This window comes from Blennius ocellaris (assembly GCF_963422515.1).
Source record: "Blennius ocellaris genome assembly, chromosome: 10".
Lineage (NCBI taxonomy): Eukaryota > Metazoa > Chordata > Actinopteri > Blenniiformes > Blenniidae > Blennius > Blennius ocellaris.
This window is the reverse complement of record NC_137659.1, coordinates 982,944-1,008,497: the sequence shown is the minus strand read 5'-3', so window position 1 is coordinate 1,008,497 and position 25,554 is coordinate 982,944. Positions and strand designations below refer to the sequence as shown.

General features: G+C 43.9%; 4 protein-coding genes across 5 annotated transcripts in view; 3 read left to right on the top strand and 1 right to left on the bottom strand.

Moving 5' to 3' along the window:
* Window positions 1-25,554, top strand: part of LOC308135371 (uncharacterized protein) — a 432,222-nt gene that overhangs the window by 279,940 nt on the left and 126,728 nt on the right. The window lies entirely within an intron of this gene.
* On the top strand, window positions 1,401-8,565 carry LOC308135494 (presenilin-associated rhomboid-like protein A, mitochondrial). The gene is made up of 10 exons (XM_080503515.1): window positions 1,401-1,505; window positions 2,309-2,510; window positions 2,583-2,687; window positions 3,667-3,799; window positions 5,746-5,841; window positions 5,968-6,117; window positions 7,054-7,124; window positions 7,243-7,344; window positions 7,464-7,561; window positions 7,843-8,565. Exons 1-10 carry the CDS (start codon window positions 1,426-1,428, stop codon window positions 7,988-7,990), a joined length of 1,185 nt encoding a protein of 394 aa, XP_080359641.1. The 5' UTR covers window positions 1,401-1,425; the 3' UTR covers window positions 7,991-8,565.
* extl2 (exostosin-like glycosyltransferase 2) lies at window positions 10,560-15,833 on the bottom strand. The gene is made up of 6 exons (XM_080503514.1): window positions 15,765-15,833; window positions 15,486-15,542; window positions 13,558-14,102; window positions 12,496-12,566; window positions 12,294-12,409; window positions 10,560-11,286 (listed from the first exon to the last, which is right to left on the bottom strand). Exons 1-6 carry the CDS (start codon window positions 15,788-15,790, stop codon window positions 10,884-10,886), a joined length of 1,218 nt encoding a protein of 405 aa, XP_080359640.1. The 5' UTR covers window positions 15,791-15,833; the 3' UTR covers window positions 10,560-10,883.
* Window positions 16,781-22,536, top strand: LOC308135075 (glyoxal reductase; the record flags this gene model as incomplete). The annotated part of the gene is made up of 7 exons (XM_080502948.1): window positions 16,781-16,856; window positions 17,900-18,151; window positions 18,861-18,962; window positions 19,226-19,317; window positions 20,951-21,133; window positions 21,228-21,287; window positions 22,044-22,536. The coding sequence occupies 7 exons, from the start codon at window positions 16,781-16,783 to the stop codon at window positions 22,137-22,139; spliced, it is 861 nt and encodes a 286-aa protein (XP_080359074.1). The 3' UTR covers window positions 22,140-22,536.

The following is a 25,554-nucleotide window of genomic DNA, read 5'->3' as shown; positions in this document are numbered from 1 at the left end:
AACCAAAAATCTGCTTTAACCTCAAATGTTTAAGATCGTTACCTCCTCCTCTTCCTCCTCCTCCTCCTCCTCCTCCTCTTCCTCCTCCTCCTCCTCCTCCTCTTCATCCTGCTCTCCCTCATCTGTGTCCTCCAGTTCCCTGAACCTGCACCCGTCGGATATCATCTGACTTGGGACCGTGTCCTTGCCCCATACAGTGGCAAAGGCACCCCCCCCCCCCCCCCCCCCCCCCCCCCCACATGTGTTTCTGCTGAAGTGAGGTTGTATTATGAAGCTTCAGTTAAGATGAATGAGCTGTGTACCTACACCCTTGTTCTGTGGAGAAGGAAGCGGCTCAGTGCAGATCTTTGCTTCGCCCTGCAGACGCTGCAGTGCAGCTTCTCGCTGGAAGGAATAAATAAATAAATAAATAAAAAACCTCCTTCACCTCATTCTGCCAGAACTTTGTCCAGATGCCAATAGAAACACAGATCCATCAATACTGCTCAGCCACGGACACCTTTTCCTATCCTTGCTTTGTTAAATATAAACAAATAAGCTCATACGTGTTTAGTTTCACGAGATTAGAAGTAATGATTGCGCTGATGTTATTTAGTGTGTGAACTCACTGAAACCCATTATTCATGTTGACAGAAAGTTAATCCACGTAGGTCAATAAACTTGAGTTTCAGGAGAGCTGCTGTCACCATTGGGTCCAGTTTAGTAATTTAAGAAATCCCCCCCCCCCCCAAAAAAAAACAACAATTTTTGGAAGATATGTCAAATCTGCAGAATCATAAACTACATAAACTACCAAACAAATGCCTTTTATCCAGTTTCAAGGGAGCAAAAGTGTTTCGGGGATTAATTGATGTAAATGTGGATGACATGAAAAAAAAAAGACTTATTTTCAGTGTTTTTCAAATATTGTTTGGGATGAAAAACCTCTTGAATGGTTTCTATTTAAATCCACCACTAGAGGGGAGTGAAAAACCCAATTAAAATAAGCAAATGATGCCACGCAGACTGACTTCTGCCTCGAAAATAGAATCGCTGTTTAAATCCATTTAGATTTGAGTCCGTCTCGCTTTGAGTGAATGGCAAAAACACGTGAAATCCAATCACAACAAATAGTTTTCCGTCAACCGCTTAAATAAGGAGAGAAACAAACCATCCCATCCTTTTTGGAATCGATATGTAACTAAAACCAGGAGAGGCAGATGTTCATTGACTGCTATTTTATTTTTGCATATTTCCTCATCTGATGAAGGATAATAAGAATCTTGAGAGAATTTTGCAGTTAAAGAGGATCAATTGTTTTTAATTCACATTGTTTTATGACGAGAGTAGAGCACTCATATATCCGAGCTTTCCCAGGAGTCAGTGAAGGCAGCACGAGCTGACAGTGGGCGGGGCTTAAGGCTCCGAAGGACGTCACGAACAAACATGGCGTGGAGGGGCAGCGCGCTGCGGTGGGTCAAAACAGAGATCCTAACAGCCCAGAAGAGGACGGTACCGGGCTACAGGTGAGCGGAGAGGACCCGGTGCGGGTCGGACGCGAAGCCACACGTTGCACGCGTGTGTGTTTACGTGGGATTTTGTCACACACGCGTGTGTTACCTAACCGCTCCCGCTGTCATTGCGTTTGTTTACAGGGACCTGAACGCACCACCAGAACTGTTACATAGAAAAACTGAATGAAAAGTGACAAGACAGTAAAAAAAAGAAGTCATAAAATCAAACATTAGTTGCCTGCAGTTGTCGCATTTCTCTTATAAATCAGCTACGACAACTGCTTTTAGTGACATTCACCTAAATAAGAAAGCACATTTTTTTTTGTTTCATACATTCAATCGCGAAAATGTTGCTGATGCTGTGTGAAATGTGAACAATCCCCAAAACCCAGATTATATTAATATTAATAGATCATTAAACGGCATATCAGAGGTTGAGCCTGAGACATTTTACCATCCCGAAGCTGCAGGACGTCTCACTTCTTTGCTTCTGCGGGGAACTTTTGTGATGAACACCGGAGAGAGCTGTGCACGAGGTCAAAGGTCAGGATTGGAAGCTCGTGGTCTTCATTAGAGACACTTTTGTATTTGCTAAGTTGTTTTTTTTTATGCTGACGTTTCAATGGGGAAACATTTGAAAAGGAGAATTTCCCAACAGGAGCCTCATTTCCTTTATTTACATTTATTCACCTCAACTATTTCTGCTGGAATTACTTAGTAAAAAGCCACGAGCCATCCTAAAGCGCCACCATGTGGACAGTCGGCCATATTGTTCCCCCCCCCCCCTCACTCACGCCCTGGTTTTTAATGTCCAGATTAAATCCTCACAACCAGCAGCGCTGTGGTTTCCGGCGGGAAGCCAAGCGGCCGGACACCAAGAGAGGAGCGCCGGAGCCCCCGAATGCCCCGCCCCCCGAGGCCCCCGCCCCGGGGCCGCCGCCGCCGCCGCCACAGCCCCGCCCCCCCAGAGCCCCCGGGAGACCCACGCTCCTCAAGCCGCTGATGTTTACAGTGGGGGTAGGCCTCTCTCGCCCTCTCTCGCCCTCTCTCGCCCGCCGCCTCCACCCCCCCGCTCTGACTCCATATCAGTTCACAGGCTGCTCTTTCGGCGCGGCGGCGATCCTCCAGTACGAGACGCTCAAGTCCAGAGTTCAGACGGCGAAGGACGGCGAGGAGGCGGAGCGACTCGCCCAGGTGAACGGGCGTTTTGACCACAAGCTCCGTTCTTCACCGGACCTGGGCGTCGGTTTTGAAACAACGAGTTAGAGCAAAATGGCAGAAAACCATAAAAGTAAATGTAAAAGTAATGTAGTTTTCATGTTGGGCCACTAGTGGGTGCTGTTTGTTTGTTGTAATGAAAGCACACACACACACACACACACACACACACACACACACTCATGCAGCGGAGAACAATTTTCCCGTGGACACGGCGCCAAGTTCGATTGTTATCGCGGTGACTGCCAAAATAAAAGCACCGAGTCCCAGGAGGCTATGCACCGGGAGTCACGACGCCACGGAGGAAAATATCGTTCTTAAGCGTCGTTTACGTAAAGTTTTATTGTCCGGCTACTGAGCGTGTGCACAACCAGCAGCATTGGAGCGTTTTCGAAAAGTTCCACCCTGGGGAGCCGTTTTCAAAAAGTTGCATTTAAAAAAAAAAATAATATTATGGCCAAAATATTGTGAAAGTTTTGCGTTTTCACTTGAAAACTTTACTTTTATTTTTATTCTAAACTGAGGAACATCATTACGTTTTCACCTTTAATATTATTTCACTCCAACCCGATATTGGACTGTTATTTGTGAATAAATTAGGCTACAATATGAAAAAAAAGAAAACTTTATTGTGGAAACGCGGCCTAAATCAAATTAAAAGTACCGTTATTATTGGCTTTTCAGTTTATTTAAAAAGGCGCCATTTCCACGGTATTGTGTGCTTGGCAGTAAATAAAATACACTATGTTTATATGTATATATATATGTATCTATATATAATATATAGTGTTTTTTCACCTGTGTAGAACTAGAAATGTAGAAATCCTGATTTCCAGACAGAAAACGTGTGGAGGAGTAACAGTCGCTCATAAAAACCCTGTTTTAAAAACTCGTTTTTTACACGTGTACCTGGAGGAAAAGTCCTTTATTGTGAAAATCCCCTTCCTGTCCTCAGGGCTCCCACAACATGACGCAGTGGCACGAGTGGTGGAAGCAGCTGTCCAGCTTCCAGAGGCAGGTCATCCTCCTGGTGTCCCTGCTGGACGACTTCTGGAGCGGCTTGACGGAAGGCCAGAGGACCGTCACCGGTAGCAACGCCTCCGCCGCTTGTTGTTGTTGTTGTTCTTGTTCTTGTTGTTCTTGTGCTACTTCTTCTTCTTCTTCTTCTTCTTCTGCTTCTTCTGCTTCTACTTCTGCTTCTTGTTCTTGTTCTTGTTCTTGTTCTACTTCTTATCTTCTTCTACTAGTTCTACTTCTACTTCTTTTACTTCTACTTCTTCTACTTCTACTTCTCAGAGTTTCTACTTCTACTTCTTCTACTTCTTCTTCTACTTCTTCTTCTACTCCTACTTCTTATCTTCTTCTAGTTCTACTTCTACTTCTACTTCTTCTACTTCTACTTCTCAGAGTTTCTACTTCTACTTCTTCTTCTTCTTCTTCTACTTCTTCTTCTACTTCTTCTTCTACTCCTACTTCTTATCTTCTTCTAGTTCTACTTCTACTTCTACTTCTACTTCTTATCTTCTACTTCTACTTCTTCTACATCTTCTTCTTCTCCTCCTTCTTCTACTTCTTCTTCTGCTTCTGCTTCTTCTTCTTCTTCTTCTTCTTCTGCTTCTTCTTCTTCTTCTTCTGCTTCTTCTTCTTCTTCTTCTGCTTCTTCTTCTGCTTCTGCTTCTGCTTCTTCTTCTTCTTCTTCTTCTACTTGTTCTACTTCTACTTCTACTTCTACTTCTTCTTGTTCTTGTTCTACTTCTACTTCTTCTTGTTCTTCTACTTGTTCTACTTCTTCTTCTTCTACTTCTACTTCTTCTTGTTCTTGTTCTTGTTCTACTTCTTATCTTCTTCTACTAGTTCTACTTCTACTTCTTTTACTTCTACTTCTACTTCTCAGAGTTTCTACTTCTACTTCTTCTTCTTCTTCTTCTACTTCTTCTTCTACTTCTTCTTCTACTCCTACTTCTTATCTTCTTCTAGTTCTACTTCTACTTCTACTTCTACTTCTTATCTTCTACTTCTACTTCTTCTACATCTTCTTCTTCTCCTCCTTCTACTTCTTCTCTTCTTCTACTACATCTTCTTCTATATCTTCTTCTTCTACTTCTACTTCTTCTAGTTATACTTCTGCTTCTAGTTCTACTTCTTCTACTTCTTCTAGTTCTACTTCTACTTCTTCTTCTTCTACTTCTACTTCTTCGAGTTATACTTCTGCTTCTAGTTCTACTTCTTCTTCTACTTCTTCTAGTTCTACTTCTACTTCTTCTAGTTCTACTTCTTCTTCTTCTAGTTCTACTTCTTATCTTCTACTTCTACTTCTTCTACATCTTCTTCTTCTCCTCCTTCTACTTCTTCTCTTCTTCTACTACATCTTCTTCTATATCTTCTTCTTCTACTTCTACTTCTTCTAGTTATACTTCTGCTTCTAGTTCTACTTCTTCTACTTCTTCTAGTTCTACTTCTACTTCTTCTTCTTCTACTTCTACTTCTTCGAGTTATACTTCTGCTTCTAGTTCTACTTCTTCTTCTACTTCTTCTAGTTCTACTTCTACTTCTTCTAGTTCTACTTCTTCTTCTTCTAGTTCTACTTCTTATCTTCTACTTCTACTTCTTCTACATCTTCTTCTTCTCCTCCTTCTACTTCTTCTCTTCTTCTACTACATCTTCTTCTATATCTTCTTCTTCTACTTCTACTTCTTCTAGTTATACTTCTGCTTCTAGTTCTACTTCTTCTACTTCTTCTAGTTCTACTTCTACTTCTTCTAGTTCTACTTCTTCTTCTTCTAGTTCTACTTCTTCTTCTTCTACTCCTCCTTCTCCATCTTCTTCTACATCTTCTTCTACTTCTTCTAGTTCTACTTCTAGTTCTACTTCTTCTACTTCTACTTCTACTTCTAGTTCTACATCTTCTTCTTCTACTCCTCCTTCTTCTCTCCTCCTCCTCCTCCTCCTCCTCCTTCTTCACCAGCTCTTCCGCCAGCTCTCCACCCTCCCCCCGGTCTCCTGCAGACAGTCACCGTCTGTCCCCGTGTCTCAGGCATCATGGCGGTGAACGTTGTGGTCCTGTGCTGCTGGCGGATTCCTTCCCTGCAGAGAAGCATGATCAAATACTTCACGTCCAACCCGGCGTCCAGTGAGTCCACCTGACGTAGCGTCTCCCCCTCCTCTCTACCGCTGGTTCAGCGGAGGACAAGCAGAGCGTTTTTCCCTACAATTCTGTCCATTTGTCCCCCTCCCCCCCCCTCCCCCCTCCCTCCAGAAACACGGTGTCTCCCCATGGTGCTGTCCTCCTTCAGCCACTACTCCGTCGTCCACATGGCGGCCAACATGTACGTCCTGTGGACCTTCTCCTCCGGGATCGTCTCTCTTCTGGGCAGAGAGCAGTTCCTCGCCGTCTACATGTCCGCTGGTGAAAATGTTTTTTTTTTTTTTTTCCCCCCCATTCATTTTCATTTAATTATTTATTTCATTCATTTAAAACGACGCAACAGCAGCATTTCATACGATGAGGCGTTACAACAGCGACCTTGTGAATCCTCTGTTGTTGTTGTTGTTGTTGTTGTTGTTTACATCCTCCGCAACAACCGGTGCGAAGCTGAACACGCAAATATTAAAATATTGAGGCCGTGTCGTAAATCGCTGACTAATCAGTTTTAGGTTCCGATTTCACCAGATTCTGAGTTTTCTTGTAAAATCTCGCAGGATTTTACATTTTGACCATCGAAACATCAGAAATACAATGAATAAGAACACGTTGCATGAAATTGGAGATTATTTTTCAATTATATTTATTTTTTTTATTTATTTCATTCATTTAAGACGACGCAACAGCAGCGTTTCATATGAATGAAAAGGAGCAGAAAGAAGTCAAACTTATAATCCTTTACAGTCCAGTTCATTCACATGCAGCGTCTTTTTCCAAAACATCAAACACAAAATAAATCAATAAGGTTGATCTGCTCCTCCGCAGTGTCGTATTTCTGTAACATTGATCATTTAACAAGTTTCTTAAACACCTCAATGGATTTAGAAGTTTTAGTTTTACAATCAAGACCGACTCCTTCCATTGAGATGCATTTTGCCATTACGGCCGATTGAAACCTGAGTTTTGTAAAAAAAAAAAACCCTCAGTTCCTTTCAGTTCAGATCTACTTTTTCTCTTGGGCGAATCTGTTTTGCAATTTGTTCGCTAAAATTTCCAGCTGAGCTTTAAACATGGTTTTTTTTAGAAGGTTCTACTCCACTAAATCTTTAAATTTCAGTGTTTTTAGATACATTTTAGATAAATAAAGGATCAGTGTCGTCTCTGTAACCACGTTTAAATCAAGTCAACGTGTGTTTGCAGGTGTGATTTCCTCCATGGTCAGCTACACGTGTAAAACAGCCACCGGACGTCTCTATCCGTCATTAGGGGCCGTAAGAAAACCTCGATTCTTTATTAAAAAAATTTAAAAAAATAACCTTTAAATAAATGAAATGCAGATTTTTTATTGTTTAATTTTCTCTCTCTCTGTGTTTGCCCCCCCCCCCCCAGTCGGGCGCCGTCATGGCGGTCCTCGCCGCCGTCTGCGCCAAAGTGCCGGAAGCCAAACTGGGAATCATTTTCCTCCCGATGGTCACTTTCACCGCCGGGAACGTGAGTCTGTTCGCTTCAAAAAAAAAAACTAAATAAACACGTAAAAGATTTTCGAAAATCCAGCTCCACCCGTTTGTTGTTTTTTGTTTTTTTTTGCTGACTCGTGGTTCTTCGCCCAGGCTCTGAAGGCGCTGGTGGCGGTGGACGCCGCCGGCCTGGTCCTGGGCTGGAAGCTGTTCGACCACGCCGCCCACCTGGGCGGCGCTCTGTTCGGCGTGTGAGTTCACGGCTTCCCGCACTCTTATTTTGTTGACGACGGCGGCAGGACGACTCTGCCCGACTCTTATTTTGTTGACGAGTGACGAGCGCGCGACATTAGCGAAACGAATGGAACTGATTTCCCAGAGATCAGACGTCCGCGCTCCGTTTCCTCCACGACCAAGCCCGACTCTTTTATTCTGAAAACCGAAACCCCCCCCCCCCCCAAATCGTCCCCCTCTGGCGCCGTGATTCTGAAAACGAGGGTTTGACTGTCTCCGTGTGCTTCCTCCCCTGCAGCTGGTACGTGGCGTACGGCCACAAGCTCATCTGGAGGAAGAGGGAGCCGCTCGTCAAGCTGTGGCACGACCTCCGCTCCCCGGGCGCCGCTAGCGGCGGCGGCGCCTCGCGGCCGGGCCGCGGCGGCACCGGTCCCGGGCCGCGGTAAACCAGCCACAACTGGAATCCAGCTGCATCGCGACAACTGCGGAGCCAGTCTGATCTACGGGGGGGGCGGAGCCAATCTGATCCACGGGGGGGGCGGAGCCAATCTGATCCACGGGGGGGCGGAGCTCGCCGTCGTCCCCCGCCGTAGCGTTGACTGGCGTGGAAAGGGAAACATGTCGCCGTCACCGGCAGGCGATCGGAAGAAATGGATTTTTGGTTTTTTGGTTTTTTTGTCGTATTGTATTGTGATAATTTGACGACTGCTCTGTGAGACGTTTGTCTCGATAAATTCGTTCACAGGGAAAAGCGACTGTTTTTTTTTTTTTTTTTTTGCTCACAGCGACTCGTGTTTCAATCACTCATATTATCCAGCGTTTCTCCTCCTCCTCTTGGTCTCGTCGCTCCAGAAACGTCGTATTTAAAGTTTCCTAATTTTGCCTCCATTAGAATATCAGATCCTAGGAGCTACATTCAGAATCTGCTGTGTCTGTGTGAGCTGGACTGACTCCGCCCACACACACGCCCATTTATGAGGAAGAGAGGAGGAAGTACTTCCTCTCGTGGTGCCATGTGCCAGAGCAGAGCTGCCTGATTGTGGGAGGAGTCAAAGTGGGGGAGGAGCCTACCTTGATTGTGATTGGCTAAAACCCCCGATGACACTATATAGGGTTTCATTTTCTGATTTCTGATTGGCTGCTTGGAGCAACACACTTTTTAAAAGAGAGAGAGAGAGAGGACACACTTTCTTCACTTCTGGGGCGTCGTTCCAGGTGTGGAGACGATTCTTACTGCTGGGGAAACTTTTAGAAAGTGGATTTTGTACAACGACTCCTTTAACAACCAGATGAAAGTGGATCTGACTTGCGTTGCCAGATATTTTGCGTTTTCCCCGAATTGTGGAGCCAAATTGTGTTACCTTTTAACTTTACTTCATGCACTTGTGTGTTTATGGCGTGTTCTTCATCACACTTTTAGTAGTTTTAACATGATTTCTACACAGATTTGGGCCAGTTTTTATTGAGGTGTGTGTTTTTTTTTGTTTGTTTGTTTTTTACCTGGTTTAAGCTGGAAACACCGAGTCACATCTGGCAACCTGTGTGGCGTTCTTATTTACCTCTGCGCTCTGGGGCCCGATCACGTTCACACGGCAGTCCGATGGAAGTCGAGTTTAAAATGTAGAAGTGAAGAATCAAGCAAGAAAAGCAGAATTGAGCAACAAGAGCGTTACAAGAGTATTAACTTATTAGAAGGGGGATCTTGAAACAGTCTCCGTACGTCTGTCCGTTCGAACGTTTCTACCTATATCTCGGCAACCCCTGGGCCCACAGTGACCAAACTTCACATGTGGATACATCTCAGAGGGGGAGGGGATACTATGGTGACCTTGACCTAATTTGCATATTAAGTAGGTCACAGGGTCACGAAGTGCTTAAAAACACATTTTGGGCTCTGGAGGCCTAGGTTTTTGAGCTAGGGCTCTGAAATTTTATACACACCTACTAGTACTCTGGGGACACCCTCCATCATACCAAGTGACCTGACCTTGACCTTGACCTTGAAGATTGGTAGGGTCTGAAGTTTGCTCGTCATGGTTGCACAATACATGTATTTTCATATAAACATTTCTCCTCATTTCTCAGCAACCCCTGGGCCCACAGTCACCAAACTTCACGCATGGACACTCCACCTGGGGAGAAGGGGCACCATGGTGACCATGACCTAATTTGCATATCAGGTCACAGGGTCACTAAGTGCATAAAAACACCTTTTGGGCTCTGGAGACGTATTTTGACATAGCTTATGAAGAAGACCTTTCAGATTCTACATAATGATCTACTAGGACCCATGGAACACCCTCTAGTGTACCAAGTGTGCTGCCTTAGAGCTGGCTTTGTGAGAAAATATAAAGCCCTCCGGCGGGGGATTAGCCCAGCAACGGCCTTCTTGTTGAGGTTTTGCTCGTCATTATTACACTATTATTGGTATAAAACTCGAGTATATGAGTGAAAATCGTGGCGCTGATTGAACTTGTTGCCCGACCAGAGCGACTGTGGATCAATGAAACCTGTTACCGGATGAGAAGCCAGAATAAATCTCACCTCCTACCTCCTACGGTTTTGTTTTTTGTTTTTTTTATTTAAATTATATCATAACCAGTCTGGAAAAAAAAGCTGATTTCATAAATTTAAATGATGTTTCTGTGCTTTTCATACTGTCATCAATGAACGAGGAGTTTCAACAACTCGAGCGGCTCAGATGATTTTAAAAAGCTTATTTTTGAATAACACACTCCTGCATGTTCATTTTGAGTTTTCTCATTTCACAACTAAATCTCTACTTGTGCTTTTTCTTACTGCTGTTCTCCAGCTGTGATCACGCCGTCATGTGATTTTTGCGTACAAAGAAAGAAAAGTTTCTTAAAAAAAACGGTTCTGTGCACAAAAGAAATTACTTTTTTGGGGGAGTTTGCATGTTAATTTATCCAACTAGCGTTAAAAAAAAAAAATGGAAATAAAACACAAAAGTAGAACCATAGAAATGCATAAATAGAAGTGAAAATATAGAAAGAAATGTTTCATTTCACATTGTTGTCTCCAGCTATCCACTAAAGTTTATTCAAATCACGTTTTTCAAAATATAAATTCATCCGTGAAAATGATTGTCAGTGTGTGCATAGAACTTCTAAAATATCCAAAATACTCGATTTAACCCTGTTTTCTTCACACACACGCAAAAAAAAATCACATTTTACTTGCAACGCACGCCCAGAGAGAGAGGTGATACCGTACAAAAACAAACAGAAATACACAAAGCCTCATAGAAAAAGATGAAAGTCTCTTTGATCTCTGTCTCATACATAAAGCGGTGTAAACGGACAGGCGTTCGCCTGAACCTCAGCACCGCTGCTTGTGGTTCGCGTAGCTCGGGAAGCCGAACTGCGACACCATCAGGTTGGAGAAGCAGAGGGGCATGGCGCCGTAGATCTGCGCCAGCTGGTTGAGGCAGTGGGAGCGCTGCAGGAGGTGCTCGGCGCGGTGCCACATGCCCAGGTAGCCGCTGCTCGCCTCCTTCTCCAGGTTCCTGAAGTCCACCGGCCGGACGAAGACCCCCGACGGCCGGCAGAGGCGGCCGCCCGCCGGCTGGCCGTTCAGCTCCAGGGCCACGACAAAGTTCATGGCGATGTCGTCGCAGTTCTGCGTCCGGTCCACCAGGGCGTGCACGGCGTCCGGCTGCTGCTGGAACAGCTGCAGGTAGCCGCGGTGGAAGAACGCCGCGCCGATCAGCACCATGGAGTATCTGCAGGGAGGACAGGACCCAAACCACACGTTTCACCTCCTCCTCTGGGTCTCGTCGGTCCAGAAACCTCGTATTCAAAGCTCCTCGAGTTTCCCTCCATTAGAACATCGGATCCCAGGAGCTACATTCAGAATCTGCTGTGTCTGTGTGAGCTGGACTGGCTCCGCCCATCTATGGGAAGAGGAGGAAGTACTTCCTCTCGTGGCGCCATGTGCCAGAGCAGAGCTGCCCCATTGTGGGAGGAGTCAAAGGGGGAGGAGCCTACCTTGATTGTGATTGGTTAAAACCCCCCGATGACACTATATAGGGTTTGATTTCTGATTGGCAGGTTGGAGCAACACACTTTTTAAAAGAGAGAGAGAGAGGACACACTTTCTAAACTTCTGGGGCGTCGTTCCAGGTGCGGGGAATGTTTTCAAAATGTTCTATGTTTGATATGATTAATAAAATGTGTTAATTGTTGTGTGCAATTTTAGGCTTGAAGGATGTCGTACGACTGTCAAGATATTAATGTGTTCGTCCCACAAACGCCTGCAAATATTGCACCAATGGAAACATTTTTAAAAATTATGTAAAATATATTGCTAATCAGTGTGACGATGAAAATAATCTAGTAAATCCATAGTTGTTGTGGTTGTTTCAATAAGAAGCTAAAATTCCACCTGAAGGATACTCTACAGTTATTGTCGCCAAGTTATTTAGTTTAATTACATATTTTTTGTTGTCGCATTATTTGGACACATTCATTTTTTTTTTGAATGAATGAACGACAGAAACTCAATGGAAATCAAATCATCCTTCCATAAGACGACTCGCACAAAAACACACAGGTTGTATATGTGGAGGGAAAAAGGTCATATTAGGAAAACCTCATTCAGTTCATCGTTTGCTTTCAGAAACTGAACGACTTTTTCTGCGTTTGCTTGTGTCCGGCTCCACCGGCGTCGCCACGACGACGCCCGGACGCGAGGAGCCGTCGGTCCCGAGGAAACAGAAGCTCGCCCTACCTGTCGCCGCCGCCCAACTCTGGATCCTGCATCTCAAAGTTGCCGTAGCTGTAGACTCCCCCCGGCCCGGAGACGTGCTTACGTGGGACGAATCCCACGATCTGCTCCGGGAATTGCTGCGGGAACCGGAACCGGAGAACGTTTTAGAACCCGGCGAGGCGGGGAACATTCCAAAAGTGCACGGCCGCCTTCGTCGTCGTACCTTCCAGATGGAGAAGGCGAAGCTGAGGTCGGGAAAGCTGACGAGCGTGTCGTCGTCCAACATCAAGACGGCTAAATCGTGAAAAACAAAACTTCAGTTAGAAACCATCAGTCGCAAAATCATTCAAAAAAATTTTAAAAACAGTTTTAAACATGACTTGTAGTGGGGCGAGAGAGAGAAAGAGAGAAGCACTGAGGGCTTTTATCTCTGTTGATAAAAGTATTTTTTCAGTCATTTGCCGATTGTGAATCATAAGAAGACGATCGTTCGTCGCGGCAGTTCGGAGTTACGTGATGCACCTGAACGCATCACCACCACCACGGGACGTTTTCACACAGAACGACTGATCTGAAGGCTTTAAATGACCGTTTGTTCGATTTACCAGCAATTCAACCTGGTCTACTTGTAATTTCAATTGTCCTGATGTGACGAGGCCACGTTTACACGTACCGGAGTATTTGGAAAAAAAAAAATGGGATATTTCTCTGCGTTTCATGCATTTACACATAAATGCAGCTACGACTCGCTACAAACGATGATTCCCGAAAACATGGATAAACTCTGTGCGTAATTTATTTTTTTTATATATATATAGGATTGTGACTGGCCACCGTGGCGTCATGCTTCTCGTGACACTGCCCCCTACAGGTCTGGCTGCTCATAGCAGCTGTGAACCAGGCGGGTCTGTATCAATGAACTTCTTTTTTTTTTTTTGTAAACGTAGTTTTTGTGAAAATCCAGGTATGCCTAAATGTGGCCTGAATGTTTCAGCAGCATGAAGCTCGTTTAGCCGCAAAAAAACAAAAAATCCAGAAATGAAAGTCGCGGAGATTACGGTATTTTGTTGGTAGCGGTTAAAAAAAACAAAACAACAACTCTTATGAAGCAACGGCTCCATTGGGAACACGTGGAGGGACGTCTTCCGGGATGGAACCAGAAGAGGGACCAACTTGTTTCTCGGAGGACGAAACCGATTAAATAATCACGAAACATAAACAATCATCGGTAGGAGTCGACGGCGGCGGCGGCGGCGGAACGTGGAAGCCGTGGAAACGCCCGAACCGTCGGTGTCGATCTCGGGAAACAGCTGCAGCCGGTTCCTCATCAGGTTGGCGGTCTGCTCCCTGAACACCACGGGGACGGGGTGGGGGCCCAGCGAGTCCCACAGCGAGCGCGGCGGCGGCTCCGCCACGTTGTTCCACACCACCACCACGCGCCGGAGCCGCGGCGCCGCCTGGTAGTGGTTCAGCAGCTTGAGCAGGACGTCGGTGCGGTTGTACGTCTGCATGACCACGGTGAACTGCTCGTGCTCCGCCTCCCCCTCCCCCTCCACGGGGAGGCCCCGCCGCAGCGCCACCCTGCGCAGCGCGTCTTTGGGCTCCAGGTTGTCGTAGTCGTCGTCGTCGCCGTCGTCGTCGTCGTAGTCGTTGCCGTTGCCGTCGCCGTCGTAGTCGCCGCCGTCCTCGCCCTCGCCGTCTCTCTGACGTCCCGGCATCAGGGACGTCAGCACCGCGCCGACCAGGACGATGAGGAGGAACGCCCAGAGGTGGACGGGGCGGCGGAGCGCCGGGCAGGGGCGGAGCGCCAGGCAGGGGCGGAGCTGGAGTCTGAGGAGACGACGACAACAACAAAACAACAACAAACAAACAAAGGAACAAAGAAACAGAGCGGATTCATCCACACGGGAACTTCAAACTCGGCCTGGGCGATGTGGCCTCGAATCAATATCAGGATGTATTAGTCAGTTCGCCTCCATTGCGGTAAATGGAGGATAACGACTCCATGGCGCCCCCTGCAGGTAGCAGTCATACTGACAGGACGACCTATTTATTGCCACTTTAAAGGACCGTAGAACTGCACTGTGTGAAGATAAATGAAGAAAATACTAATTAAATACCTACGTCTTAAAGGGACAGGCACTCAAAACCAATTTTTTTTTTTTTTTTTTTATAAACAGAACATATTGACATGATGCAAAAATTTATAATTTGGGGGTTTATTGTTCAGGCCTACTTCAAACCGCCACCGGAGGAACGTGAAAACCGCACAAGTTCCTGAAATCGAACCGGGGTTCCCTTGTTGTGAGGCTGGAGAGCTAACCGCTACACCGGCAGCGCAAAAACTAGAAAGAATAAAACAACAATATTAAAAAAAAAAAAAATGTCAATATGTAAAGAGCCTTTGTTTCACACTTCACCTAGAAAACGTCAAACTGGACGCATTTAAGAAAAAAATAGATTTAAAAAAAAGAAAAGCAGATGAGGATTTAGTTCCTGCTCCTGATTTGGTTTGATTCCTGACGTGTGACATGAATAAACCTGTCTCCACCAAAACATGTCCTCCAACCCGTCCTGCCGGTTCCACACAATCTGCTGCTTCAACGCACCTCCAATTAAACAAATACGTTTGCAGCAGCCTCATTATTTCATCCTATTTTTCTGATCACGCATTTTCAAACTTGCTGCGCTCGGTCACAAAACGTCACGGCTGCTTGAAGAGAATCCTCGTTTGTGAAAACGGCGACGCCTCTGCGCAAACAGGCTGTGGAACAAACACTAAAGTGTTTGTTTTTTTTTTTAACTGAACAGCCCGAAGCTTTGACATTTGAAACAAAACGCCTGCAGTATTTGCATATTTTGTATTTTCGTCTCTGAATAGAACGGCTGCATTTCACTGTATCGTCACAGCGAATCCTAACCTGGGCCTCAGTAATCCACTACAGGTTAGGTACAAACGTCATCGGGGAGATTTAATCAAAAAGCTATTTTAAACTGCCCTTTTTAAAAAAACAACAACAATTTAAACAGTTCAAAGCAGTTAGACTTACATTTCTTTCTCTCGCCAATATTAAAAGCACAAAGTAGATTTAATGGAATAAAACTTGGAAGTTGTCACCGACAATAAAAAACATTTTGTCTCCAGAACGTGTGTGTGTGTGTGTGTGTGTGTGTGTGTGTGTGTGTGTGTGTGTGTGTGTGTGTGTGTTGCACCTCATTTTCAGAAGAAGCTCCCAGAAATCAAGGTTCCTCCAAACTGGACTTCTTTTTCTGTTTAAAAAAAAAAGAAATAAAAAAAACCAATGAGGATTTCGTTTCTTCTTGTTATCTACTGAAGGAAAACGTTGCTGCGTCTCTGCTCCGTCCTGCTGCTCTTGCACCGTCTGAATCTCAGTTATGTCTGATCTGGCGTAATACATAAACCTTTGTCCTCTTAAAACATCTTCTCCAACCTGCCCTGCCTGTTTCACATCATTTCAAGCGTCAACACACCTTAAATTAGATGAATTTATTTGCATAAAATCTGCAGCAGCTTCATTTCACTCTTCTTTTTAAACCAGATGTTTCAGAGAGGTTAAAAAAACAAAAACAAATCACCATCAGAGGTGTGTCCTGAACATGACAAACAGCTGCAGTGCAAAAAACAACCCTGAATCTCAGTAGAAACACATAATTGAGTCAAATAAACACAATATGATTCAAAGACGCCACATTTATCAACGAAACTAATATTCGGTCAGGCACAGCTGGATGACGTAAACAATGTATGAAAAAAAATTGATAAACAAGTAAAGCTGCAATTTTACAAGCATTTATCACACATTTTCAATTTGTTGCACTCAAAGTCAGGAAGAAAAAAAAAGTCCTGCTTGCGTTTATTATTAAACAATAATAATAACAACCTCTGCAGACTTTAACGTGGTTCCCAGATGTAAAACACACGAAGCAGCATTGAGAACGGACTGCATTCCCCCAGGCATGGTAGATAATCACTTTGTTTTTACTTTGAATAAACGAGTCCTCGCCTCGTCCTGCAGCGGTGAACGGCTCCAGGTCACGTGGTCGCCATGTTGGATCCGTGTGACCAGAGAGTCTAAAGCGGAAAGAGAAGCCAGTAGAACGCGACTTAAAAACACATCGAACCAGAAAACGACTGCAAATAACTTAACGAAATGAGGTTAAACGGTGTCGTTTAGCCTCGGAAACCACATTAAGTGTGCTCAAATGTCACACGTACATACTTAAATCTCGCTTCTTCTTTTTTTTTTCTTTTTTGATGATATTACGTGACGGACGCCATCTTTGTTTGGGCGCACGCGCGGTGGCGGTCTGGGTTTTCTGTTGAAGACACATCTTCATGCAACCAGAGACTGTAAATGTTGGACTTTGGGGAGGGAATACTTCTCCTCAGAGTTCAAACTTCAACCATTAAAGATCAGGGGCGTTTGTAAGGGAAGACGGGACTGTAGCAAGACGTCACCGCAAAGATTTCAATTGTTAAATTGAAAATGTCTTTCAAATCGGCGTTCGACGTTCCGACTGTTTCCCTGTCTAATGGCCTGAACATCCCAATTCTTGGATTAGGTGAGTTTAACGTCATTCAATCTGGATATCAGGCGTTTAGAAATCATTGGAGGCATTAATACCACTGTTATGTTACTGTGCAAATCAAAAGTTGTGATAATATGCTGGTTGTCACAGATACAAGCTGCAATGTTTGTGTTTGTATATTGTAAATACTGTTCATACATGGCACAAAAAAATCTATAAAACTGTTCATATTTAGAAAGTTGGACATTTACAAAATAACAGACTGGTGTAAATTTGTTGTTGTTGTAATTCTTCATTTCATTCAAAAGTTGAAAAAAACCCCAGTCTTCGTCACAAAAACTTCCAGTTCAACACATTTTGAATGAAAAGGAGCAGCAGAGAAAATGTACTCTTATTATATTTGCCCCTTACTTGCCTTTCAGTACCTTTACACAATGTTCATTCTAAATATTTACAGATTTTTAAGCATTCTCTGTACAGTATGTACAATATACACAAAAATAAGACACACAATAAAAACAACCCCAAAGAGAACCATAATTTTTCATGTTTGTTCAAATCAAACTTTTACTCAAATGAATCAAATTTTTTTACTTTTTTTTTTTTAACATTGCTGATTGTTTGTTTCTTGAATACAATATCAGATTGGGAGTGTATTTTATTTTGCAGGGAGTGTTTTTTTGGATTATTTCTTTTGAATGATTGTTTTTTTTTTTTTATGGATTTTTTAAAAATATTTTTTTTAATACTTTTTTATACTAAAAGATGTATTTTTATAATTTTTTAAGATTTATATTTGTATATTTTTTAGAGATGTATTTTTATAATTTTTTAAGATTTATTTTTATACTTTGTTTTAAGATGTATTTTTATTATTTTTTAAGATTTATTTTTGTAAATTTTTTTAAGATGTATTTTTATTATTTTTTAAGATTTATTTTTCAAGATTCACTCGGTGACGGAGGAATTATAAAACGGCGGCGCCAGGAAAACAACGCAAACGACACAGGTTCCAACCAGCAGTCATCTCACCGCTCGCCCCCCCCTCTTCTCTCTCTCTCTCTCTCCCCTCTCAGGAACGTCCAGCACCAGAGGGGGCTACAGCCACGAGGCCGTCGTTCACGCCCTCGCCGCCTGCGGCGTCCGCCACATCGACACGGCCGAGCACTACGGCTGCGAGGAGAAGCTGGGCGAGGCGGTGAGGGAGAGCGGGCTGCCGCGGGCGGACCTGTGGCTCACCAACAAGCTGTGGCCCGGGAACTACGGCTACGCGGCGGCGAGGAAGGCTTGCCTGGACTCCTGCTCGCGGATGGGCGTCGAATACTTCGGTAGGAGGTTCAGGGTCACGGGGGGGCAGCGAACACCCGGACTCAAACCGTGGAGCGCTTCGCCGTCCACTACAGCAGTGTTTTTCAACCTTTTTTGAGCCAATCACACTTTTTTGTTTGGAAAAATCTGGAGTCACACCACCACCCGGAAATGTTAAAATTGTAAACTCTGCAGCCTCTATTAACAATATAAAGTCGTTCTCAAAGTTTTATCAACAGGAATCAAGTAAATACAGAAAAAAAGTATTTCCCAATGTCTTTTTTTTAATAGTGACTCCGTCAGTGTGAAACCTGGACCTGATGGATGAAGAGCTGAGATCCTGGTTCACATTCTTCCTTTTCAAAAACTTCTCCATCACTGTCACTGACACAGTACTTTGATACAAGATGGTAGCAGGAGGTGGAGATGAACCACACTGACGTCTGTCACTTTACATTTCACCGGCAAAGTTCTGTGCTGCCCTCTAGTGGCGAAGAGTATTTATACATGATTACTCTGCAACACACTGCTGAGAACAAATGATTTTTAGAAAAAAATGTGAAATTGGATAATTTCCCACGGCTCACCTGACTCTACGTATCTCGCGGCACCGTGGTTGAAAAACACTGCACTACAGCACTGTACCTGCAGAAGCTCATGGTTTTTATTTTCCCACATTTACTAACGTTGAATGCGCTGGATTATGTTGAATAATCTCATGTGTTTCAGATTTGTACCTGATGCACTGGCCGGCGCCGACGACGCCCGGCGGCTCCAACCGGGAGGTGAGGGCCGACACCTGGAGAGCCCTGGAGGAGCTTTACCAAGAAGGTCACTGGCCGATGTCACTTTTCTATTATAGAATTAATTCCCAACCCACACTAAGTCACTAAAAATATATAAACACAGCGTGCCCACGTATATGAATAAAAAGCATCAATGGAAACAACAGATTTCTTTACAAATTCAGGGGAAAACACAAGCTGTGTTGCGTAGCGTTATACCACCTCACATACACAGTAAGGAAATAATAGGGGGGGGTAGCATTCTATGCGACACCTGTCGGGGTTGACCAACCGAACGTTTCATGGCAGGAGTGTGCCGGTCGATCGGAGTGAGCAACTTCCTCATCCACCACCTGGAGCAGCTGAAGGACGACTGCAGCGTGATGCCGCACGTCAACCAGGTCGGGAGATTAAATTGAATAAAAATACTCGATGTATTTATTCTGCAGGAATCGTCACAGACGAACATCCGTCACAGGAGAAATGTCAACTTGTACATCTCTACGGTTGGGAACACTGGTTCTGCCTCGGACAGTTTGGCTGTTGATAATAATGAATAATGATCAGAGGTTCACTAAGAAATTAAATATGATGTGCATCAGATCATATTTAACAGGAAATGATATATATTGGTGTATAATAAACTAGTAATTTGGAATTTGAATTCATGGTTAAATGAATAAGAATCATCAAAGTCATTACCATAGCAACTAATTATAGTGTTTATCTCTTAATTGCATTCAGCTGGACTGAATTTGTTTATGAGTTCAGGAAAAAAAGCTTTTAGGCCACATTTACATGTTTGTTTGTTTGTTTTTTACAGAAACTAAATATATTCCCCCTCTAGGTTCACAAAGGAATCTTCATTTACACAGAACAGTGTCACAAACAGGCACAGATTTGGGCAGAAAGTGACGAATATAAATTTGCTCGCCATCATACATTAACGAAAATGTTTGGCAGTATCAGTTAGGGGAGTGGTTTTTAAAATTTAACTCGTGCCGGAATTTTCGATTTAACAGCAAGGTACAAAACTTCACAGTGCTCTGACTAACGATTTAATGGTAGGTTGCATTAAATGTGTCATTCGAACGCTTAAAAGTACTAGAAGTTTCTGCAGGGTAGATCAACCTGAAAAGCCAGCAGGAGCAACAAACTCTTGTTGCTTAAAATGAGAGTGATATTGCACAAATGTGAAGGGAAGTCGACTTTGCCCTCCTCACACGGGGCACCAATTATGTTGGGTTGACTGGTTTCACATCAAAATCCCCAAAACTATCATTTACAGCAGGGGTGTCAAACATGCGGCCCGGTGGCCAGAAGCGGCCCGCCAGAGGATCTAACCCGGCCGCCATGTGATTTTTTTGTTTTTATAAAAGTATAAATATGAAAAGTGACAGAGGCTGATCTAAAAACACTAGATTGGCAAAAATGACATTCAAAATCGCCCTCGGTCAGAATTAATTAATGCATCTGTGGAGGTCACATGACGCAACACCTTTCACAATAAAGGTGTCCAATTTATGTGAAATGATACTTTCGACACGTAAACTCAAAAAAATGTCAAGATGATGACAAATTGTTTTAATCCTGAATAAAAATACGATATCCAGATACATTTGACTGAGGGTTTTTGTGTGTGTTGTAACTTTAATATGTATATTTCAGAATAGACTGGCAAATTCTTGCAGTTACAAAAGGATCAAAAGAAGGAAAGACTTTGACATTTGTCCATATCTGCAGCTTAATATGTTACGTTTGACTTGTTCGGCCCCCCAGAGGTCAGATTAGGGTGGCTCTGGCTCCTCAACTGAAATCAGTTTGACGCCCCTGATTTACAGTGTCTTGACATTATATTCTGTCGACATTAGAAATATTTCTGAAAGCAAAGTTGTAACAGAATCATCATTTTCACTCTTCTTTGTTCACAGCTTGAACCCTGGCATTTAAACAGTTGGTGGTATTAGAGTGGACCGAGTCAAACTGCTTGCCAACACATTGTTGCTTGGTTGACCCCCCCCCCCCCCCCCCCAGGTGGAGTACCACCCCTTCCAGCAGCCCGACGCCCTGATCCGGTACTGCGCTGACGAGGGGGTCGTGTTCGAGGGCTACAGTCCTCTGGCTAAAGGCCAGGCCGTCACTGACCCCACCATTTGCCAGATCGCGGAGAAGCACGGGCGCACGCCGGCCCAGATCTGCATCCGCTGGAGCATCCAGGTCATCACGTGGCTCACGTGACGCCCAGTCCTGGTTCCGATCCAGATTCCGTGTAAAAAAAATGACACAAGTTCTTTTTTGTTTTTGTTCTCAGAACGGAGTGGTCACGATACCTAAATCCAGGAAGAAGGACAGAGTGCAAGAAAACGCCCAGGTACTGTGGAGTCCATCAGAGAAGGCTTGTTTTTAACCGATCAGACACAGAGTGCAGTTATAAGTCCTTCTAAACCAGGGGTGTCAAACATGAGGCCCGGGGACCAGAACCGGCCCGCCAGAGGATCTAATCCGGCCGCCATGAGATTTTTTAAGTATAAATATGAAAACTGACAGGGGCTGATCTAAAAACACTAGATTGTCAAAAACGACATTCAAAACCGCCCTCGGTCAGAATTTGACCTCCGACATTAATGCAATCTGTGGAGGACACATAACGCAACGCCTTTCACAATAAAACAATGAGTCCAATTTATGTGAAATGATGCTTTCGTCACGTAAACTCAAAACAATTTCCAGATGATGACAAATTGTTTTAATCCTGAATAAAAATATATCCAGATACAGGTGACTGAGGATTTTTTTTGTTGCAAATATATCTGATTAACTTTAATATGTATGTTTCAGAATAGACTGGCAAATTCTTGCAGTTACAAAAGGATCAAAAGGAGGAAAGACTTTGACATTTGTCCAGATCTGCAGTTTAATATGTGACGTTTCACTTGTTGGGCCTCCAGAGGTCAGAGGTCAGATCAGGTTGATGTGGCTCCTCAACTGGAATCAGTTTCACCCCCCCTGGTCTAAACACTTTGGACACAACAGAACCTTTAGAAATGATTCAAAACACTGTCGAGAAACGACACATATTAATATTCTGAGTTTTCCACCAGAGGTCACACTTCCCGTTTGTCTCCAGGTGTTGGATTTCCAGCTGGACGGTTCGGATATGGCCGCTCTGGCGGGATTACACGACGGGAGGCACGTCACGTGGGATCCAACCGACGTGGAGTAACGAACGGAGGAGCGGAAGCAAAGCGAGAGGGTGTGAAACAAGCGTTTCTGGAACGAGACTCGATCGCGACGGTCAACACGTCAAAATGAGATGTGAGGAATTTGCGAAATGTATAAATACACACTTTGGAGGCTGCAGGAGGTTCAAGACAAACAAAACGCTCCAGTGAAAACCGGATCGGAATGAGAGATGCGTTATTCATCCCCGAGGCAAATCCTCCACCATCCAACTTTTTCCTTTTTTAAAGTTCCTTAACTTCAGCCGTATTTTCCCCCATTTGCAGATCCGCGTCATCCGAGAGCTTCTACTATTAGACATCGACTCATTTTGATGGCCCGATGTAGTAAAGTTCATTCTTGGATCAGTACTTGAACTTTGAGGCAACTTTTTTAGAAAACTTCCGTACGCGTTTCACGTCTATAGAAGCAACAGTAACGTCATCCTGTGAGACTTTTCTCTTTATTTGAATGTCAAATCAGCTGTCAGACGTTGTAGTCAAAACTGTGCTGCACATCGTAAATAAACTTTAACGAATCAACAAGCCCCGGGTATTTCTTGGGGGGGGGGGGGGTTGTTTACAATCGTACTAATGGTATAACTCCTGGACAAGCTGCAAACTGCCGTTGAACCGAAAAGACGTTAATCTTTCCAGATCGTCACGCAGTTTAAACACTTAGCGGTGGGCTGAGTTCAAAGTGTTTCTGATGGCTTTAGAAGAATTACATACAGGCGAAATAATAAAAGGTGGTTCGTGGTCAAACGTGTGAAATATCCAAATATAAAGGCCGGAATTAAACCGACGTCAGCTCGAAGCAGACACAATGAAGCAGACGGAAGCATCCAGAGTTAGCAATATCATTTAATCTTTTCCCCCTCAGCTCAGAATCACTGTATAAGTTACATTTTGTTTTCTCAATTTCACAGGTTTTTTGTATTTTTTTTTCTATCTCGCTTCAAACTTCCAGTTTGACCTCCCTCTCGTATCAAACAAACAAACAAAAAAAAAAAAAAAGCAGATTGTATTATACAAAAATGCAAACCAATTTTCACACAGTGAATTCTCTTACAAAGTCATAAAATGGCGTAATAATGGCTACATCCACATTGGAGGAAGATAATTCTAGACATTCCTTAATGGAGTATAATATACATATAAAAACTTTTTTTTTTTTTCTTGCTGGAATCAAACCTGTACCTTAATTTAAGAGATATTTTACAAGGGAGTAATCATATTAAAAAAAAACAAAAGAAAAACAAAAAAACAAAAACAAAACAAACAAAAAAAAAAGCAATTTGCTGAATTTGACCCCGGAAAAAAACCCCGGGAATAAAAAAGGGTGAGCCTCAAACAGCAGTAACAGAGTTCAGTGGTCTCAGGTGGGAGAGGAAAGGGTTAACTGGTTATGTGAATGCAGGGAGGAGGAGGAGGAGGAGGAGGAGGAGGAGGAGGCGGGTCCACTCAGAAACAAAACAAAACAAACAACGCACAGGAGAATGAAACGACGTCTGGAAAAGACGCCCGTGTGTCGTGGTCCTGCTCGGCCGGAGCCGCTCAGACCGAACCCGACGAGAGGAAACTTAAAAACGTGGACGAGGCGGCCGATCGCTTGAAAACAAAACAGCCGAAGCGTCGCAGACGAAGACTCGCACATCAAGACGACTGCGGGACAAATGATCGAAAAATTTACCTACAAACCAGTTTTACATGGAAATAAAGCAAAAATATCCGATTCTGATTTGCATGATTGTTGCTGTTCTCGCCTTCCTGCAGGGGGTTCTGGGAGGCGGGCCTCTTCTTCTTCTTCTTCTTCTTCTTCGTCCATCCGACGCTCCCGCAAGAGATTTTATGAAGCATCACCAGAGGATTTAAGGCTAAACTTTCCACGACGAGACTTCTAACATCTCTTAAGGGTGACGTGAGCAAAGAAAAGACAAAAAAAACAAACAAAAAAAGCAAAACACGTCTCTAATACCTCCACACTATCACCCGGTACAGCACGCTTTGAGGGTTTAAAAAAAAAAAAAAAACAATGGGGGGGAAACAAAAAAAAAACAAAAACAAACTTAAGTCAGGGTACATTTTCTACGATACAACCTAGCACACACAAAACATCTCCAAATAGGTTTTTTCTTCTTCCCCCCCCCCCCCCAGAGTTACAGATTTCGTCTTCTTCGGAAGCATAGTCTATAAAGAACATCTTTGTTTGAACACAAAAGATTAAGTGAACACGCGTCAATGCACACAGAAGTCCTTCGTCTGGGAAAGGATAAAGTCTGTGTTGGCAACCAGTGGACAGAAAAAAAACAAACAAACAAAAACAACAACAACAACCAGAAAAAAAAAAAACAACAACATTTTTGCTGATTCTAAGTAGAGATCATTTAATATAAATGCTGAGCGAGTAGAATAAGAGGTGGCACGTTAATAGTGCTTTAGTATATTAATGTATGTATACATACTCATATGTATAAGTGAGCTGTGTACCTAAACAATAAATGTAGCCGCCGGAGGCTTGGAAGTGTGGGAGGGAGGAAGGAGAGAGAGAGAGAGAGAGAGAGAGAGGGGGAAAAAAAAGAAAGAGAAATTGTAGCGTCTCCCGTCAACCGTTTCCAAAGACTCGCTCGCCGCCGCCGCCGCGACTCACCGGTCACTTCCGTCGTTTAACGCAAGGCAAAAGAGCTCCGAGTCGAGCGTCGGCGGAAAAACGACGTCCGCGACGGAGGAAGAGCGACGGAGGAAGAGCGACGGAGGAAGAGCGACAGAGGAAGAGCGACGGAGGAAGAGCGACGGAGGAAGAGCGACAGAGGAAGAGCGACGGAGGAAGAGCGACGGCGCGGCGGAACCGACGGCGCCTCAAACGAGGCGAACGCCAACCGCCCGGAAATCGTAACAGCGCAAAGCACGAAAAATCCCCCCCACCCCAAAAAAATAGACAGAGATTAAAAAAAAAAAAAAAAAAAAACGACACGAGGGAAGGCAACTTCATAGAAGTTAGGAAAACAAACGAGGAGATAATCCCAATGGGGAGGCGGATCAGTGGCCAGACGAGAGGCTCTGAGGAGGAGAAATGTCTTTTTGGTTTTTTTTTACCGTCAACCGGGAAGCCCGACTCTCTCCGGGTGTCTCGGAAACAAAGAAAAGGAAAAAAATAAAATAAAATAATAATAAAAAAAAAAAGATAATTTGTGAACGTGTTTAAAAAACTGTTGGCGACGTCTGGCTGAACGCCGCCGCCCGCGCAGAAGAAGACTCCCTTATAGAAAAAGGTGGAAAGCTCATTATCAAAAAACGACTGGCTGCAATCCTTAAAACAGAATGCTCCCGGTACAAATACAATAAACTTGCTCTTCCAAGTACGAAACCGACGCCGCGCGCTCCTAAAATACAAGAATAAAACCACACTCCTGGCGGCAG

Bases quoted from the DNA above. Each gene is read 5' to 3' on its own strand.
- LOC308135494 (XM_080503515.1), top strand. From the start codon at position 1,426: ATGGCGTGGAGGGGCAGCGCGCTGCGGTGGGTCAAAACAGAGATCCTA. The intron at 5,842-5,967 runs GTGAGTCCACCT...CCCTCCCTCCAG, and splicing joins CACGTCCAACCCGGCGTCCA to AAACACGGTGTCTCCCCATG. The intron at 7,125-7,242 runs GTAAGAAAACCT...CCCCCCCCCCAG, and splicing joins TCTATCCGTCATTAGGGGCC to TCGGGCGCCGTCATGGCGGT.
- extl2 (XM_080503514.1), bottom strand. From the start codon at position 15,790: ATGCAAATAAATTCATCTAATTTAAG. The intron at 12,410-12,495 runs GTACGACGACGA...CGGTTCCCGCAG, and splicing joins TCGCCTTCTCCATCTGGAAG to CAATTCCCGGAGCAGATCGT. The intron at 11,287-12,293 runs GTAGGGCGAGCT...TCCTCCCTGCAG, and splicing joins GAGTTGGGCGGCGGCGACAG to ATACTCCATGGTGCTGATCG.